Source organism: Doryrhamphus excisus, chromosome 22 (genome assembly GCF_030265055.1).
Source record: "Doryrhamphus excisus isolate RoL2022-K1 chromosome 22, RoL_Dexc_1.0, whole genome shotgun sequence".
Classification (NCBI taxonomy): domain Eukaryota; kingdom Metazoa; phylum Chordata; class Actinopteri; order Syngnathiformes; family Syngnathidae; genus Doryrhamphus; species Doryrhamphus excisus.
Window position 1 is genome coordinate 13,313,578 of NC_080487.1, and position 19,960 is coordinate 13,333,537.

At 42.7% G+C, this 19,960-nt stretch overlaps 1 protein-coding gene across 3 annotated transcripts in view; it reads right to left on the bottom strand.

Annotated features, from left to right (window-relative positions):
- pald1a (phosphatase domain containing paladin 1a) overlaps positions 1 to 19,960 on the bottom strand; it is a 48,855-nt gene that overhangs the window by 11,321 nt on the left and 17,574 nt on the right. For all 3 annotated transcript variants that reach the window (XM_058061025.1, XM_058061026.1, XM_058061024.1), the window contains 15 exons: positions 19,474 to 19,653; positions 19,238 to 19,402; positions 18,995 to 19,155; positions 18,844 to 18,919; positions 16,978 to 17,132; positions 16,810 to 16,909; positions 16,631 to 16,735; positions 14,118 to 14,213; positions 13,896 to 14,030; positions 12,195 to 12,311; positions 11,932 to 12,111; positions 11,672 to 11,869; positions 9,908 to 10,048; positions 9,763 to 9,834; positions 9,536 to 9,676 (listed from right to left, as the gene is read on the bottom strand). In XM_058061025.1, coding sequence (XP_057917008.1) covers positions 9,536 to 9,676; positions 9,763 to 9,834; positions 9,908 to 10,048; positions 11,672 to 11,869; positions 11,932 to 12,111; positions 12,195 to 12,311; positions 13,896 to 14,030; positions 14,118 to 14,213; positions 16,631 to 16,735; positions 16,810 to 16,909; positions 16,978 to 17,132; positions 18,844 to 18,919; positions 18,995 to 19,155; positions 19,238 to 19,402; positions 19,474 to 19,653 — 2,022 coding nt within the window. The remainder of the gene's footprint in view (positions 1 to 9,535; positions 9,677 to 9,762; positions 9,835 to 9,907; positions 10,049 to 11,671; positions 11,870 to 11,931; positions 12,112 to 12,194; positions 12,312 to 13,895; positions 14,031 to 14,117; positions 14,214 to 16,630; positions 16,736 to 16,809; positions 16,910 to 16,977; positions 17,133 to 18,843; positions 18,920 to 18,994; positions 19,156 to 19,237; positions 19,403 to 19,473; positions 19,654 to 19,960) is intronic.

The following is a 19,960-nucleotide window of genomic DNA, read 5'->3' on the forward strand; positions in this document are numbered from 1 at the left end:
GGAACATTACATGTTAGCTGGAGGTAGCAGAGGTGAGGATGCTGAGGTTCTCATTGGGAGTGATCAGGATGGATAGGATCAGGAAGGAGTACATCAGAGGGACATTACATGCTAGCCGGAGGTAGCAGAGATGAGGATGCTGAGGTTCTCATTGGGAGTGACCAGGATGGATAGGATCAGGAAGGAGTACATCAGAGGGCCATTACATGTTAGCCGGAGGTAGCAGAGACGAGGATGTTGAGGTTCTCGTTGGGAATGACCGGGATGGATAGGATCAGGAAGGAGTACATCAGATGTTAGCCGGAGGTAGCAGAGATGAGGATGCAGAGGTTCTCATTGGGAGTGACCAGGATGGATAGGATCAGGAAGGAGTACATCAGAGGGACGTTACATGTTAGCCGGAGGTAGCATACATGTTAGCCGGAGGTAGCAGAGATGAGGATGCTGACGTTCTCATTGGGAGTGACCAGGATGGATAGGATCAGGAAGGAGTACATCAGAGGGACATTACATGTTAGCCGGAGGTAGCAGAGACGAGGATGCTGAGGTTCTCATTGGGAGTGACCAGGATGGATAGGATCAGGAGGGAGTACATCAGAGGGACATTACATGTTAGAGGCCTGGTTGGGACATAGTTGGGAGATAGTCAATATATTGGTAGAAGGACGCTGCGTTTATGGCACAGAAAGAGTTCTAGATTTTCCAGAATCTGCACCTATTCAAGCTGTATTTCTTTGGATTTCGTGCTTCCTGTGAAAAACAGTTTGTTTTGATTTATTCATAGTTTTTTTTCTGTTGTACATATTGGCCCTGGGCATTGTTTGTCAGGCGAGCATAAGGAGTAAGCTTGTTCACCAGACAACAGATTGATCGGTATTGTGCTCAGCGTACTTCAGGTACATTTGTTTTGATACTCTTCATCGGTTAAAGGAAATTAGTGCAAGTACGAACATAGAACAAAACAAACGTGCTGCTTTGGAAACGACTCTTGCCTTGAAAGCATTCTAGCTTCGCCGCCTCTAACAGCATCCCTGATGGGAGCAGGCAGGCTGAGCGCTTTGTGCGTCAAATGCATGTTAACTATAGAAACACTTCTAACCGTCTAATCACATCTTATTAGAATCTTCCCATATCAATCAAAACGGGAAATTGAGATGTGGAGGTTTGATAGAAGGTTGTAGGAATCCAAATAGATTCCTATATACGAATCTCCAGGTGACCTGGAGGTTGCACAGCTTCAGTCTCACAGATTCGCTTCAATTTCAGACCACCTGTCGCTTCTAAAGACGCAATTTGTTGCGAACGCTGATTGCTACCGAGACTTTTGACACAAGTGGTTCTTTCCCTTGGCAGCCGCTACAAACTAGCCTGCGCTAACTACGTATATGATATATTTGAGATTTCTCTGCAGGAACGCTGCGACGAGCAAAGGGCGGTTCAACACGACCAACAACGCCACAAAAGGACGGAATGACGATCAGTGCGAAAACATCGGGAACGTTTTTTTCCAAATGTAATCTTGTCTGGGACTGCGGATGTCCCGGTTCAATTCTCAGGATCGAGATCGGTACTAGGTCAGTTACACGACTAAAAATATAGTACTTTGTGTTAGCTGCTACAATAACAATATCACTGTAACTCTATTAATATCCAGGTTAGATATGTAAATGGAACAATGTCGGCATTGTTTTGATTTTTTTTTGTTAGGGCCGAAGCGTCAACTTAGCTGCGAACCAATGACGTGCATTGTTAGCTAGCTCATATTAACTTGTTTTCTGGTATTATAATGCACAAAAGAAGGGAAATAAATATATGTTTATGTGAATGATAGGCAAAATTCCAAAAGAAATTCCCCTTTAATATTTTGACTTGTAAAATTTCCTTTTTTTTAAATAAATTTTCCAACAATTTCAACGTTCTTCCCGAATATTATCTTCTCGGAAATCCCTCATTTATCGTAATTAATAGTTTTTTATTATTATGATTATTATGTTGTTACTCTGCCTGTTGCGAAATAATCCCAACCTGCAATAAAAGCCTGCTGTTTTGGCAATCAAGTCTGGTGCGTGTTACTTGCAACATTACTACAGTTCATCAACATATTCCAAGGCCCTACATTTTCGTTTTAGCCATTTTTATGCTTTAAAATGTTTAATTTAGGCCAATAATACATTAAATATGCGTATTCTTGTGTGACTAACTGTGATTATTTACATTAAATTTTTGCTACTTTTTGGTAAAGTTTGTTTACTTTTTAGAATGTGCATCGGGCCACTGTAATACTGTTCAATTCCAGATGTACTGTATCAGTCAAGGATCGCAACAATTGCTGGGACATACTGTACTAGCATCACTTAATATACAGCTATGGAAACTCCCCCCAAAATAAATAAGCGCAGGAACACAGCAGCTGACTGATGACCCCCCCCCCCCCCCCATCCCAACCAAACACCTGTCTCACCCAAAGTCCCTAGAGATGATTATTTACCCTCGTACGTGCTGCCACACACTCGCATAAATAAACACCCACGTGAAACACCCACTTCAAAACCTTCCCCTCGTCTCCGGACTAAAAGTGACTAAAAGGCTGCACCTGGCAACGCGCTGCGGCCTAAACTGCCGCCAGTCTTGGCATGTCCACGCAAGGCTGGGAAATGAAAAATAAGGATATCCAACTCCACGGCTCGCTTGCCTCCCACACAGTCAACACAACGTTTCCATCAGCTCCTTTCCACTCATGTCGGGTCGTCGTCTTTAACATTTATCAATGGGCTGAAAATCAATCAAGTATTGATTAGGGATTTGGTCCTATGCTGCTAAAACCTTGCCTCACATCAATCAAATCAACAACCTTTACCCTTAACCCCTTAGAGAACATGCTTGCAGCATTCTCCCGTTCCCACTAAATATTTTTCCACCCCCCCATCCAAACCATGGGGGCCCCGTCTTTGGACATACTGTGATTTGCCCCCATTCATTCTTAATTTGGCGTTTCAGCAGCAGGGGAAAAGGCATTAGCATTTTTTTTTTTTTTTTTTTTTATTAAACAGCAGAGAAAGAGCCTAGAGCGGCGCCAAGGCCGATGAATGAAAAATATGCAATTTTCCACTGCGTTAAACAGATCGAGCACGCAATTTTTACAAGTTCTTCCTTGGTTTCAGCTTGACGATGAGGGATCGGCATCGTGAAAACATACAGAGTCATTTCTCATTAAAATTTCTAGCCCTGATATGATAATAAATTAATTGACCAACTCGATAATTTTGCCGGTCTCAATATATCGCCATGTGCAAGCATGTGTTTTCCTCGTCTCTCGCCTCCAAACAGACAGTTCCATAGAACAACAGCAAGAACGGAGTGAGCTCTTTTGTACAATTTTTCATACAATCTCTTTGTCTCGGCGGATGGAGGCGGGGCCGCTAGCATACACACAGTGCAAAGGAATGCAACATAATGCAAGGTAACGTCGTAGAAATAACGTGAAAATCTCATAGACCCAATCTCGTGTGCCGTCTCGTCTCGTGACACCCCTACTTAAAATTACAGCACAGGGTGTCCAAAGTGCGGTGCAGGTAGTCATTTGTGGCCCGCGGCACATTTTGGAAATATACTTTAACAAGAAAACACAAAAAAAAAACACAGCAAAAAGGAATAAAAAAAGAAAGAAAAATTAACAGCAATAATAAAGTCAAAATATTAAAGGAAAAAAGTTGTAATCCAACAAGAAAAAGTCAGAATTTTATAAGAATAATATAATATTATGAGGAAAAATAATTTTGCAAATTTTCGTCGCAAAATTATAAAAAAAAGTCATAATATTATGAAAAATAACAACACAATAAAAGGAATAAAAAAAGAAAGAAAAATTAACAGCAAGAATAAAGTCAAAATATTAAAAGAAAAAGTCGTAATCCAACAAGAAAAAGTCAGAATTTTATAAGAATAATATAATATTATGAGGAAAAATAATTTTGCGAATTTTCGTCGCAAAATTATAAAAAAAGTCATAATATTATGAAAAATAACAACACAATAAAGTTAATTTTTTTAAAGCATAGTCATAATAATAAAAAAATTTACAAGAACAAAAATTTTAAAAAGTTCATAATAAAATAAAAAAAAAACACAAAAAATTGAAAAAAAAATGTAATTTTACAAGAATAAAGTGGCAATATTATGAGTAAAAATAATAATAATAGCATAAAATCGTTATAGGAAAATATTATGAATTATGAGACAGCGGTCGGCAGAGCTGGTGTCAAACGTGGTCATGTTGCGCAGCGTTTTGCCTGCTTTAGCTGCCGTTTGACGAACGATCGCATTCGCTTTTGAAAACTCAAGATGTTTACTTATTTGAGTTGAGTCAACACACGGCCATTAGTACTACTATTATCTGGCAACACAAAAGCGTAAAAACCTCGCTTTGAGACCTTTCCTGTGCGTCCTTGAGAGATACTGCAATAGAAATGCTAAGTTAGTGTGAATGAGACAATAATAGGAAACAAATACAATACTTTTTATCCATGGAAACTGAGCACAACAAGAAAGCCAGATCGCTGCAGCAATGATCTCAACCTTTCACGACCAAGCTGTTCCCGGTCTACTCCATGTGCAGGAAGATTGACAGGTATATATTTCTGCAAAGCGTACGGCGATATGATGGAAATATAAAAAGGTCTTCATAGCGACAGCCAAGAATTTCAATCAAGTCTTTGACTTTTGGTGTTATTGCAATTTCTCTATTATCTGCGTACTAATCCTATGAATTCCATTCAGGTCGTCAAAGTTAGCATAACAGAACACCATCATGATTAAGGATGTCAAACAAAAAAAAATATTTTGGGTGGATGTAAGATGCATCAGTCATATGGGTGGGGGTCACGCCTGGTTGACAAAGCAGGGATTTGCATTTACACACCTTAGTGCGGCACTCCTGGGAGGCGCTGTATGGTTGGGGTCCCAGGGAAAATATAAAAATATATTTTTCTCTATCAAAGACACATTTTCCAACCACTGTCAGAGGAGAAGAGAAGGGGGTGGTTTTTTTTTTTGGAGGGGGTGGGCTGTTCCGTTATATGAGAGTGGTGGCGAAATTTTCCCCTCTTCTAACAACATCTGGCACTGTTTATCACCTGGCCTGCTGGTTTGGAGCCAAGAGGAATGGAGGGGGGGGGGGGGGGGACTTGTCATCATGTGTGTGTGTGGGGGGGGGGGGGGGGGGGGGCTAAATCAGCCTTTTAAACCATGCTGAGGTTGACTCTTGTAGTTAATTTCTTGTCAGTTCCAATGACCCGGGTCAACTTCCCGACACCGTTTTCGGTACATTTGTTCACTTCCTGCTTTCCTAATATATTTTAATTTTTTTTTTTTTTTGTAATTTTTAATATACTTTTTGTCACGTACCAGATACGAGGTGATATAGTATATATACATATATATATATATATATATACATATATAGTTTGATTCCACATACTGAAATGCTATGGCTAGCATAACATAGTCCTAGCATAGAAGTGTTTTAAACGTAGTTCTTCCCTGAGATCATATTTCTCCTCTCTTGTAGAGAAGTATTGGATGACAATTAGCTAGTTTTTAGCTACAATCACAATTAGCTAATTTAGCTAATTAGCTTATTTTTAGCCTTATGCATTTTTTAGCTGTTTGTAGATTCACTTTATCATTAAGTATTTGTGATTTTAGAAATAAGGAGTTAGTATGTTCAATGTCGGCGGCATTATGAATTATCCCTACTGGCCTTTTTTGCAGTACATTTAGCCAGTGAAGATTGCTTTTATAGTTATTAGCCCATATTTCCACACAATAAGTAAGATATGGTAGAACTAGAGATACTTACGTATACTATAACATAATGCAGAGGGGTTACTTTTTCATTACGATTACATCCCGTCTCCAAGACTTCCCAGTCTCACCTTCATTCATTCAGTCCCGCTTCCACGGTGCAGAGGGGTCATTTAATTCCACGTATCCACGTACCAAGCACTCTCAGAGAGATGCAATCGGGGCTTTATTACAACGGCACGGGCCGTGAACGTAGGCGAAAAGCGAGCCGGCCCGAGACAATGAAGCCCATTGATAAGCCGGGGAGAGTCGGCCCGGGGTGCCTCCACCGGCGTTCTGAGAACAGCTGACGGCGCACAGAGGCGCAATGATTACAGTGTGTGTTACAAATGGATAAAGCAGAGTCTCTGTCCGGCGAAGTCCTCACGGAGCCTGAAGCACAGATCTGCTTTTGTTCTCTCGCAGCTTTGTTTGTTTGCACAGAAAGGGCAACTTTGAGAAGACGCTGGTGTGTTATGACTACATATTCAATATAACACCGTTGCATCATGCGGCACACCAGCCGGGCCCTACACATAAAAGTGATACAGTAATCCCGAGTTCATCGCGGTTAATTGGTTCCAGACCCAACCTTGCTAAGTGCATTGCCACAAAGTAAGATTCCTTGTCTACAAATTATATATACTCTATATCAGGGGTCTCAAACATGCGGCCCGCGGGCCAAACGTGGCCCGCAGGACACTACTTTGAGGCCCCCGCCTTGTTATGAAAGTTTAATGTTAGTTTGATATGGATGCTGTATGGTATCATGTACCCAGAAAAAATTATTACGTTTGATTCATGTTCATGTTAAAGGTTAAATAACTGTTAATAGTTATCCTCCCTATCCGTGTGGAAGTGGTAAGTTTTTGGCTATTTAAGTTTAAAGGAAATAACTTGGAGGCTACCGTTTAGGTCGCTAGCTCTCTAGTTTGCGAGTTAGCATGTGTCTCAAGACCCCGCAGTTGCGCAATATGTTGTAAATAAAAAGAGTATAAATGTGACTATAGTCGTGTTTTGTCATGTCTACAGGGCTCTAATAATGCTTTGTTTATTTTAATCAGAAAAAAATAATTTGTCTATGTGGTTTCTTAATTTTTAATTATTTGCCGTTTTATTATTATTATATTTATTTATTACTGATTGATTGATTTTCTTTATTCTTGATCTTATTGTGTGTAGAAAAATAAAAAGTAAGATATTTGAGAACAGTGGAATGTTTTATCAGAGCTTTTCTTGTAGAAAATCGGAACCAAAGCAAAGTTTATTAATTTTTCTGTTTTTAATAAATGCGTTTTTTTTTTTTTGGAAAACCTGATGCGGCCCAGCCTCGCCCAGACCCTAGCTCCAGTGGCCCCCAGGTAAATTGAGTTTGAGACCCTTGCTCTATATATTTTATTCATTGAAAACCTGTTTTTGGACTTGTTTTGCATGCAATTTTTAACATTATTAAAGCCCTCCACACATAAAATAACACCCCTATAGTTACCATTACATTCCTATTAACCCAATATTGTAGATTCAGTGGCAATTCTACAAACAAACACCTTAAAGTTACAGTGTGAGAAATTTCAAGTCAATTTCCTTATTGGTCTTCCTCTACACCTCCTACCTGGTAGCATCCTTCTACAAATATATTGACTATCTCTCCTCTGGACATGTCCAAACCATCTCAGTCTGGCCTAAAGGACTTTATCTCCAAGGCTTCTTAACATGAAATGTCCCTCTAATGTACTCCTTCCTGATCCTATCCATCCTGGTCACTCCCAATGAGAACCTCAGCATCCTCATCTCTGCATTTTCGCTCTTCATTTCGCTATTTATGCTTGAAAATGCATAATTTAGCATTTTTTTAAAAATAATAATAGGCTGTACAAGTACAAATAAATATTTGAAAAACCGATGACTGTACCACCATATACATATGCCTCAAAAGTCATAATCAAGGACTTAGTATTTTGCGGGTACCTGTGTGATGATAACCATAGAAGCAGAAAAAACACTTACAGACATCCCACTTTTTCCCTGAAATTATTTTTCAGGGTATTTTCAGCCACTATAGAGACAATTTATAAAAGTACACGGATCAATACTAGCAATCATTTTCTACTTCTATTGCTAGTTTTGTCTCCGGGTGCTACAAAGGGGGCAAAAAATGCCCGTTCATTCACAAGACGGGGGGGAGGATAAATAGTTTTTCTGGATATCTGACCTTTTTTTTCCCTCATTTTCCAAGACCGGAAAATTGCTCATTCATTTTCCATGTTTTCCAAGATGCATAGGAACCCTGACCTACTATGATGGAGGAAACCATCTGGCTTCTCAATGGGAGCAATTCCATATCTGTCATATGACTAGTAGTTTTATCATACAGGAGTGTTAGTTTTTTATACAAGTTAAAATTTTTAATAAAAGTTTTATGACTTTAAGAGTTTAAGCCCGGTTATTTCCTCAAAAGAAAATATCTTCTGAAATCCCATCAAGCAGATTGCAATCGAGCACGTGGCTCTAAATGATATTTTCTTTTTCCCAACAGCTGTCTCCTTGCTGAACTCTGCCCCCCATTGCCCACCCATTCCACTACGTACACCCCCCCGCTGACCTATGCCCTCCCCCATCACTTCATTGCACTATTGTACATATACTATCTGTTGATTCATTGATCATACTGTTTATAATTTATATAATCTGCAATAACCATACTCTACTCTAGTCACTTCACTGCAATACTGTACATATTACTGCTATTATATATTGTCATATCCATACTGTTTATAATCTGTATAATCTACAATAGCCATATTATAGTCATTTCCATACCCTAGTCACTCCATTGCAATACTGTATATATTACTGTTATTATATATCAGTGGTCCCCAAACTAAGGCCCGGGGGCCGGACACGGCCCACTTCCACATTTGACCCGGCCCCCTGAACAATAAAGCATGTACATTTTTCCGTCATAGAACTGGAAATGGTAACCTATGGTGAGCAATGTTACTACAAACACACTTTGCCCCAGTCATAGAACATAAACAAACAAACAAACTACCCTGCCCCTGGCCCCCCTTCAGAGGAGGGAAAAGTCATGTGGCCCTCATTGGAAAAAGTTTGGGGACCCCTGTTATATATTGTCATACCCATACTGTTTATAATCTGTATAATCTACAATAGCCATATTATAGTCATTTATATCCCTGTACATATCCTCACTGTATTATAGTCATAGCCTGTATAGTTTTATTTACATAGATCTGTCCATACTAATGTACTTATAAAAATTGCACTTCTGGTTGGATGCTAACTGCATTTTGTTGCCCTGTACAAGTGACATGAGCAATAACAATAAAGTTCAATCTAATCTAATCTAATCTAATCTAAATGAAATGACAGCGAAACCTTAGGACAGATACTGGGATCCACCTTATGCACCCTGCGACAAGCATTTCATTTCCTGTTCTGCTTCTTTTGGCTCATTCTCCCGCAGAGCCCCACAAGGAATTCCATTAAGTTACATCATAATCAATTTTTCCACGCTCGGCAGCCCCGTCGCTTGCTGAGAACGGCACATTCCTGTCTTTCGTGTGCGCTGGCGCCGAGTGGAGGTGGCGAGGGAGGAGAGGAAAATTACGTTTCCTGTCCCCCTCTTCTATAGGGCGTCGCGTGCAGTGGCGCGTATTCCACGGAAGCTTACCTGTCTGTAGGTGCAGATGATGATCTCCCTCAGGTGGTAGTGCATGGGGGTCATGGTCTCCGAGACCGAGTCCAGCGCCATGTCCACCTCGCACTTCATCCGGTTGCCGTCGGGGAGGAGGCGCACCAGTTGCATCACCACCTGCGCACAACACATCATTAGTTATGGCATAGAAAATATGTTTACAATCTTCTAATATGTTATTAATACGAACAAAAAACTTGTACCTGAAACTCTCCTTTTGTGTACTTGGCATCAGGGACGCTAACTATCTCATCTTCGGTAAATTCCGGAAACCCCTGCAGGCAAGAAAATACACATTTTAGTCCAATTTGGCACTAATGTGAGCATGGAAGGTGTCGGGGGTCTTACGTTGAAGTGCCACAAAGTGAGCACAGAGACCACCATAGCAGTGGTGGTCCGGCCTTTGCCGTTGGAGCAGTTGAAGACAAACGCCGAGCGAGAATCCTCGGCCAGGGCACTCTTCATGGCGTCCAGCAGCTTGTCAAAATCCTGTACATGTACAATACTTCAGACTCTAGGGGTGCTATTTCATGTATGGGGGGCTCTAGTAATGTTAAAAAAAACAGGTAAACAAGTTTTTATTCATTCATTTTCTACTGCTTATCCTCACAAGGGTCGCGGTGGTGCTGGAGCCTATCCCAGCTGTCTTCGGGGCGAGACAGTTTGGGACAATTTGGAGTGGCTAATTAACCTAGCATGTTTTTGGAATGTGGGAGGAAACCTACACAAGGGTTTTAACCCACGCCAAACTAAAACTCTAACACACATCAAATTAGTAATTTGTCTTATTTTATTACTATACTATACTGGGATAGGCTCCAGCCTATAGTCCAAGTGACTATAGGGGTGCTAGTTCACGTCTGGGAGGCTCTAGTAATGTTAAGAAAAACAGGTAAACAAGTTTTTATTCATTCATTTTCTACCGCTTATCCTCACGAGGGTCGCGGGGGCGTGCTGGAGCCTATCCCAGCTGTCTTCGGGGCAAGAGGCGGGGTACACTCTGGACTGGTGGCCAGCCAATCCCAGGGCACATATAGACAAACAACCATTCACACTCACATTCATACCTATGGACAATTTGGAGTGGCTAATTGACCTAGCATGTTTGTGGAATGGGGGAAGAAACCCACACAAGGGTATTAACCCACGCCAAGCTAAAACTCTAACACACACCAAACCAGTCATTTGTCTTATTTTATTACTATACTATACTGGGATAGGCTCCAGCCTATAATCCAAGTGACTATAGGGGTGCTAGTTCATGTCTGGGAGGCTCTAGTAATGTTTAAAAAAAAAAACAGGTTAACAAGTTTTCATTCATTCATTTTCTATACCGCTTATTCTCAAGAGGATCGCAGGGGCGTGCTGGAGCCTATCCCAGCTGTCTTCGGGACGAGAGGCGGGGTACACCCTGGACTGGTGGCCAGCCAATCACAGGGCACATATAGACAAACAACCATTCACACTCACATTCATACCTATGGACAATTTGGAGTGGCTAATTAACCTAGCATGTTTTTGGAATGTGGGTGGAAACCTACACAAGGCCAAGCTAAAACTCTAATACACATCAAACAAGTCATTTGTCTTATTTTATTACTAAACTGGATAATACAAGTGTAAAAGTGACTATAGGGGTGCTATTTCATGTCTGGAGGGCTCTAGTAATGTTAAAAAAACAGGTAAACAAGTTTTCATTCATTCATTTTCTACTGCTTATCCTCACAAGGGTCGCAGGAGGTGTGCTGGAGCCTATCCCAGCTATCTTTGGGAGAGAGGCGGGGTACACCCTGGACTGGTGGCCAGCCAATCACAGGGCACATATAGACAAACAACCATTCACACTCACATTCATACCTATGGACAATTTGGAGTGGCTAATTAACCTAGCATGTTTTTGGAATGTGGGTGGAAACCCACACAAGGGTATTAACCCACGCCAAGCTAAAACTCAAACACACATCAAAGTCATCAGAGTCATTTGTCTTATTTCATTACTATATTGGGTAATATAAGTGTAAAAGTAACTATAGGGGTGCTATTTCATGTCTTGAGGGCTCTAGTAATGTAAAAAATGCTCCAATTGGATGCATTTGTGATTAACTTAATTACCTCCTCCCGGGGGGCGCTGCAGTCCGCCAAAGGGATGCGCTTGTAGACCAGACCCTGCGTGGAGTTTTTGTGCTGTGTGAAGATGTCCTTCACCGTCAAGACGCTTTTGAACATCTTCATTTGCTTCTCCTGCTCCAGCGTCACCTCCAGCCACTTCTGGCCTCGCATGATCTCATCCTTCAGGGAGCTCTCCAATTTCTGAAAGCAGGTGAAAGTGAGACGCCTGGAAAAGCCACAGGTGGGAATTGTCCGCTCTTCACCTCGATGACGTGCGGGTCCGAAGACGGGACGGGAATGTGCTGATCCAAGTGCGATGGCTCCCTCTGCGTGAAGATCTGGCCGTTGCCTTCGAGGACCAGCTCCTCCTGCAGGTTGACCCACAACACGTGACTGTGCTTCCTCTTCTCGTCCATCAGGTGGGCCAGCACGGCTCCTGTGGCCTGCCGACGGCAAGGAACACACACGTTATCCCTGGACCCCTCAGGACCCATTAGGGAGGATTAGAGCAGCTCTGAAGCTGCACCTCTGATGTCGGTTGCGCCATTCCGTACACGGGCATCTTGGGCACTCGTCTGAAGTTGACCGCCTTCATCTCCTTCACCGTGCTGAGGACATCGGGGGCCAAGTACTCGTTAGCCACCTGCCCAGACAGAAGAACATGTCAACATTAAAATCATTCATTGTACCGCTTATCCTCACGAGACATGCTGGAGCCTATCCTTGGAGCAAGAGGCGGGGTATACTGATGGCCAGCCAATCACAGGGCACATATAGACAAACAACCATTCACACTCACATTCATACCTATGGACAATTTGGAGTGGCTAATTAACCTAGCATGTTTTTGGAATGTGGGAGGAAACCGGAGTACCCGGAGAAAACCCACAGAGATGCCTGAGGGTGGAATTGAACCCTGGTCTCCTCGCTGTGAGGTCTGCGCGCTCACCACTCGACCGCCGTGCAGCCCCACATTAAAATCATTCATTCATTCATTTTCTACCGCTTTTCCACTTTTACGAAGTGTAATACAAGTGTAAACGTGACTATAGGGGTGCTATTTCATGTCTGGAGGGCTCTAGTAATATTATACCTATAGTAAATATTAATATTATTATTTCACATTCGGAGTACCCGGAGAAAACCCACGCATGCAAACTTCACACAGAGATGCACAGAGGGCAGAATTGAACCCTGGTCTCCTAGCTGTGAGGTCTGCGCACTAACCACTCGACGGCCGTGCAGCCCCACATTAAAATCATTCATTCATTCATTTTCTACCGCTTTTCCACTTTTACAAAGTGTAATACAAGTGTAAAAGTGACTATAGGGGTGCTATTTCATGTCTGGAGGGCTCTAGTAATATTAAAAAAAACAGGTAAACAGGTTTTTTAATTGGATGTAATTTGTGACAATTACCACTCGGCCACCTATAGTAAATATTAATATTATTATTTCACATTCGGAGTACCCGGAGAAAACCCACACATGCAAACTCCACACGGAGATGCCTGAGGGTGGAATTGAACCCTCGTCTCCTAGCTGTGAGGTCTGCGCATTAACCACTCGTCCACCGTGCAGCCCCACAAAGCCCCACAAATCATTCATTCATTCATTTTCTACCGCTTTTCCACTTTTATAAAGTGTAATACAAGTGTAAACGTGACTATAGGGGTGCTATTTCATGTCTGGAGGGCTCTAGTAATATTAAAAAAACAGGTAAACAGGTTTTCTAATTGGATGTAATTTGTGACAATTACCACTCGGCCACGTATAGTAAATATTAATATTATTATTTCACATTCGGAGTACCCGCATGCAAACTTCACACAGAGATGCACAGAGGGTGGAATTGAACCCTGGTCTCCTAGCTGTGAGGTCTGCACGCTAACCACTCGCCCACCGTGCAGCCCTACATTAAAACCAGCTTGATGGGAATTGCATCCCATGTGTTCATGATAGAAGACACTGGATCCCAGTGGGTCACGTGATTAGTCACGAGATTAATCTGCATTCTTCTCCTCATGACTGAGGCTCTCTTGGATTTGGGCAAGACTGGGAGGACTGGGAGGCAGCGCTGGGCGAGCTCCGCCATCATATGTGAATGGATTCTGCTTTAAATGTAGACCGAGCTTTGGCAAAAGCCGCCATCATAAGTCCTAATTTGATGAGACTAATGTTGCATCATTACAAGCACAAAGTGTGAAGGATGGTAATAAATACTCGCCAGGACACGGGCTCCCCTGGTGACCAGCTGGGGCGGTGCCGACAGCTCGGAAAGGTCCATACGGGCCAGGAGGCGGTACAGCCAAGTGTGGCAGCACATCCACCGGCTGAAGTTGGACACGAAGGCAAGAGGATACTGCAACGTGTAACAAATGACTTTAGCAGCTGATGGGAAATACTTTGCAATCAGCGGCGAGTCCTTCGCCGCCATCCACCCACCCACCTGCTCATGGAGGTATGCGTTAAACACAATCAAGTAGAAGTAGCGCTCCAAGCTCTGCCTGGCTCTGTTGAGGAAGTAGTCTTTGGTGCTGTTTCCCTGAAGGTCAACACAGAGGATTGTGTGAATGAATGGGCATGAGCATAAAAAATATATATAAAAACAAATATCAATCCATCCATTTTCTGTACCACTTATCCTAACGAGGGTCGCGAGTATGCTGGAGCCTATCCCAGATGTCTTCGGGCGAGAGACGGGGTCCACCCTGGACTGGTACAACAACCATTCACACTCACATTCATGCCTATGGACAATTTGGAGTCGCTAATTAGCCTAGCATGTTTTTGGAATGTGGGAGGAAACCTACACAAGGGTATGAACCCACGCCAAGCTAAAACTCTAACTTGACATCAACCCACATCAAACAAGTCATTTGTCTTATTTTATTACTATACTGGGTAATACAAGTGTAAAAGTGACTATAGGGGTGCTATTTCATGTCTGCGGGGCTCTAGTAATGTTGAAAAAAAACAGGTAAACAAGTTTTCATTCATTCATTTTCTACCGCTTATACTCGCGAGGGTCGCGGGGGTGCTGGAGCCTATCCCAGCTGTCTTCAGGGCGAGAGGCGGGGTACACCCTGGACTGGTGGCCAGCCAATCCCAGGGCACATATAGTCAAACAACCATTCACACTCACATTCATACCTATGGACAATTTGGAGTCGCTAATTAGCCTAGCATGTTTTTGGAATGTGGGAGGAAACCTACACAAGGGTATTAACCCACGCCAAGCTAAAACTAACAAGTCATTTGTCTTATTTTATTACTATACTGGGTAATACAAGTGTAAAAGTAACTATAGGGGTGCTATTTCATGTCTGGGGAGCTCTAGTAATGTTAAAAAAAACAGGTAAACAAGTTTTCATTCATTCATTTTCTACCGCTTATCCTCACAAGGGTTGCGGGGGGTGCTGGAGCCTATCCCAGCTGTCTTCAGGGCGAGAGGCGGGGTCCACCCTGGACTGGTGGCCAGCCAATCACAGGGCCCATATAGACAAACAACCATTCACACTCACATTCATACCTATGGACAATTTGGAGTCGCTAATTAGCCTAGCATGTTTTTGGAATGTGGGAGGAAACCTACACAAGGGTATTAACCCACGCCAAGCTAAAACTAACAAGTCATTTGTCTTATTTTATTACTATACTGGGTAATACAAGTGTAAAAGTGACTATAGGGGTGCTATTTCATGTCTGCGGGGCTCTAGTAATGTTGAAAAAAAAACAGGTAAACAAGTTTTCATTCATTCATTTTCTACCGCTTATACTCACGAGGGTCGCGGGGGTGCTGGAGCCTATCCCAGCTGTCTTCAGGGCGAGAGGCGGGGTACACCCTGGACTGGTGGCCAGCCAATCACAGGGCCCATATAGACAAACAACCATTCACACTCACATTTGTACCTATGGACAATTTGGAGTCGCTAATTAACCTAGCATGTTTTTGGAATGTGGGAGGAAACCTACACAAGGGTATTAACCCACGCCAAGCTAAAACTCTTAACTTCAAACAAGTCATTTGTCTTATTTTATTACTATACTGGGTAATACAAGTGTAAAAGTGACTATAGGGGTGCTATTTCATGTCTGGGGAGCTCTAGTAATGTTAAAAAAACACAGGTAAACAAGTTTTCATTCATTCATTTTCTACCGCTTATCCTCACAAGGGTTGCGGGGGGTGCTGGAGCCTATCCCAGCTGTCTTCAGCGCGAGAGACGGGATCCACCCTGGACTGGTGGCCAGCCAATCACAGGGCACATATAGTCAAACAACCATTCACACTCACATTCATACCTATGGACAATTTGGAGTCGCTAATTAGCCTAGCATGTTTTTGAAATGTGGGAGGAAACCTACACAAGGGTATTAACCCACGCCAAGCTAAAACTAACAAGTCATTTGTCTTATTTTATTACTATACTGGGTAATACAAGTGTAAAAGTGACTATAGGGGTGCTATTTCATGTCTGGGGAGCTCTAGTAATGTTAAAAAAAACAGGTAAACAAGTTTTCATTCATTCATTTTCTACCGCATATCCTCACAAGGGTTGCGGGGGTGCTGGAGCCTATCCCAGCTGTCTTCAGGCGAGAGACGGGGTACACCCTGGACTGGTGGCCAGCCAATCACAGGGCACATATAGACAAACAACCATTCACACTCACATTCATACCTATGGACAATTTGGAGTCGCTAATTAGCCTAGCATGTTTTTGAAATGTGGGAGGAAACCTACACAAGGGTATTAACCCACGCCAAGCTAAAACTAAAAAGTAATTTGTCTTATTTTATTACTATACTGGGTAATACAAGTGTAAAAGTGACTATAGGGGTGCTATTTCATGTCTGGGGAGCTCTAGTAATGTTAAAAAAAAAACAGGTAAATGAGTTTTCATTCATTCATTTTCTACCACTTATCCTCATGGGGGTTGCGGGGGATCCTGGAGCCTACCAACCTGAATCTGGTAATCATCTCCAATGCCCTCCAACTTGCTCTTGTTCTCGTATATTGCTTCTTTTATGTTGTGCATTTCCGAACACAGCGCTATCGCCTGGTCCACCTTTGAGGAGGAACACACTGTTAGCCTTTTTTATTACAAAAGTGTAATCCCAACACGTACTACCATGGGTTCACCTCTTCCACTATTTGCTGTCCGTTAGGGAGCCTGCTGATGAGAGACTGGATGATGCGGAAAATCGGTTTGGGCTCTGAAGACGCAGGCACCTTCTCAAGTCTGCATGAAAAAAAAAAAAAAAGAATGTATCACAAGTGTCGTATGTTGTCATGGTGATAAGTTCTTACTGAGGCGGCGGACACGAGTCGCCCCTGAGGTGGTTCATCACCAGCGTGCCCAGGATCATGGCCAGGGTGGTGCGCCCAACGCCCACCTGGCAACTAAAGAGCAGGGCGGGTGGCTGCCGTGTGGCGTCGTGTCCCAGAGACAAGCTGGGGCTCTCCTGGGAAGGAAAAATAATAACTCTTTTATGATGTTTATGTTCAAAAGTACTACTATCGATAAGAACCAATATGTTTGATTTAAAGGAAATATCGATATATTATATTGCATGCTGCTTGTGGAAATAGTACCCACTTTTGTATGCAGTGGAAAAGAGGCAATAATTGATACATTCGTCCACAGAAAGAAGAAAAAACACAGAAAAGAACAACACGAACATCTCGTGTGAGTGAAGAGTAAAACAGAATAAAAGGACTAAATAGCAGATTTGTGCTATAAATAACTCTCATATGACACAAAGGAAAAGATCCAAATGTACTAGAACAGGGTACTCACTTCTTCAGCCTAAAAGATACTTTAAAAAAAAGTCCCTCGTACTATAAATGTATTTATAAATAGAAGTATTTAAGTATGTCCTACATATACGTATATATATATATATATCAGGGGTGCATGCACACACTTTTTTTGGTACCTCTAACGATAAAATTTATTCATTCATTCTCTACTGCTTATCCTCACGAGGGTGCTGGAGCCTATCCCAGCTGTCTTCGAGCGAGAGGCGGGAGGCAGTACACTCTGGACTGGTGGCCAGCCAATCACAGGGCACATATAGACAAACAACCATTCACACTCACATTCATACCTATGGACAATTTGGGAGTCGCTAATTAAGCTAGCATGTTTTTGGAATGTGGGAGGAAACCCACACAAGGGCCAAGCTAAAACTCTAATACACATCAAACAAGTAATTTGTCTTATTTCATTACTATACTGGGTAATACAAGTGTAAAAGTGACTATAGGGGCGCTATTTCATGTTTTGAGGGCTCTAGTAGTGTAAACAAGTTTTCATTCATTCATTTTCTATACCGCTTATTCTCAAGAGGATCGCAGGGGCGTGCTGGAGCCTATCCCAGCTGTCTTCGGGGCGAGAGGCGGGGTACACCCTGGACTGGTGGCCAGCCAATCACAGGGCACATATAGACAAACAACCATTCACACTCACATTCATACCTATGGACAATTTGGAGTGGCTAATTAACCTAGCATGTTTTTGGAATGTGGGAGGAAACCTACACAAGTGTATTAACCCACGCTAGCTAAAACTCTAACTTTACATCAACCCACATCATTCATTCATTCATTCATTTTCTACCGCTTATCCTCAAGAGGGTCGCGGGGGTTGCTGGAGCCTATCCCAGCTGTCTTTCGCAAGAGGCGACATTCATACCTATGGACAATTAGGAGTCGCTAATTAACCTAGCATGTTTTCGGAATGTGTGAGGAAACCCGGAGAACCCGGAGAAAACATGCAAACTCCACAAAGAGATGGCCGAGGGTGGAATTGAACCCTGGTCTCCTAGCTGTGAGGTCTCGAGCTGTGAGGACTCGAGCGCCGTGCCGCCCCAACCCACATCAAACAAGTCTTATTTTATTACTATACTGTGTAATACAAGTGTAAAAGTGACTATAGGGGTGCTATTTCATGTCTGGAGGGCTCTAGTAATATTAAAAACAAACAGGTAAACAAGTTTTCTATGCTCTAATTGGATGTAATTTGTGACAATTACCACTCGGCCACCTTATAGTAAATATTAATATTATTATTTCACATTCACAGTTGACAGATAATCAATAAACTAAAAAGATCAAATAAAATAAATAGATATAAAAAGATATAAACAGTGAAAATGTGTCATAACGACTTACCCTGAGTATGTTTACAAAAGCGTCCAAGTCTTGTTCCAGTGGGGCTCCCTCTACTGGCAGTGGTAATCTATAATACCTGAACCAAACAGGAAGTCAGATTTACGTCATTTAGGAACATACGGACAGACTCAAGAGGAGCAACGTAGACCACCTGTAGGCTGGCATGGTGAACACGGGCCTCTTGTAGACCTCCTCGGTCACGTGGATGTCCTCCTCGCACGTGATGAGCGTCTTCTGAGGCTCGTCCTTGAGGAACTCGATGTCGTTGTAGATGTAGAAGACGTTGTCGTTGAGCTTGGCAAAATCGTGGAGCTGCGGAGGAACAGAATAAATAACCGTTTTGTCGCTTGAGGAAATAAAACACAAATAGAGTAGAAGGTGCTGAGTTAGTCACCTCCTTCCTGATGGTGAGCTCCAAGCTTTCCACTTGCTCCTCTTTGTCCAGACCATGAAGGTTCTCATGGAGGTTTTCCTTCCTCCTGGGGGTGTACGGGGCAAAGTCGTCACCCTTGCGCAGGAAGACCACAGGCTCCTCTCGCACGCAAAAGAATATGACTTCCTGATGAAGAAAAAAAAAAAGGAACATCAAAAGTCTGTGTTGTCTTCTTCCTTAATGTCACATGACTCCACCTCATGTCCTTGCGCTTGGAGCCTCTGCAGAACCTGCTTGAAGCCATTCAGGCTGGGCTGACCCATCCCGTACAGCGGGTAGGACCCCTTGACCTGGCGGAAATTGGGCGCCCCGTAGGTGCCGGTGGTACTGAGGACGTCCGCTTTGCTGTACGCATCCTGCACCATGAAGTACTTTCCCTTGAAGAAACACAAGATTACAGAGATCCATCATAGTTAAGTCAATGTCGCCCTCTAGTGGCTTCTTAGCGACCTGCAGCTTCTAATCAGTCAGGCTGTGTGTGGCATGGTTGATTTTTTTCTTCAGCGCTTTGAACTTTTTAGCGAGCGGGATATGTTGCCAGCGTGACTTGAGTTCAAACGCACCCACAAAGTAATTGCGCGGTGTAATTGCGGGGTTGGAAATACGTTAATTATCGTGCTTTTCTCCTCGATTTTAGTGCATTCCCCAAGGGTGCGCAGAAAAACGTGCAGCGTTAAAAAGAAA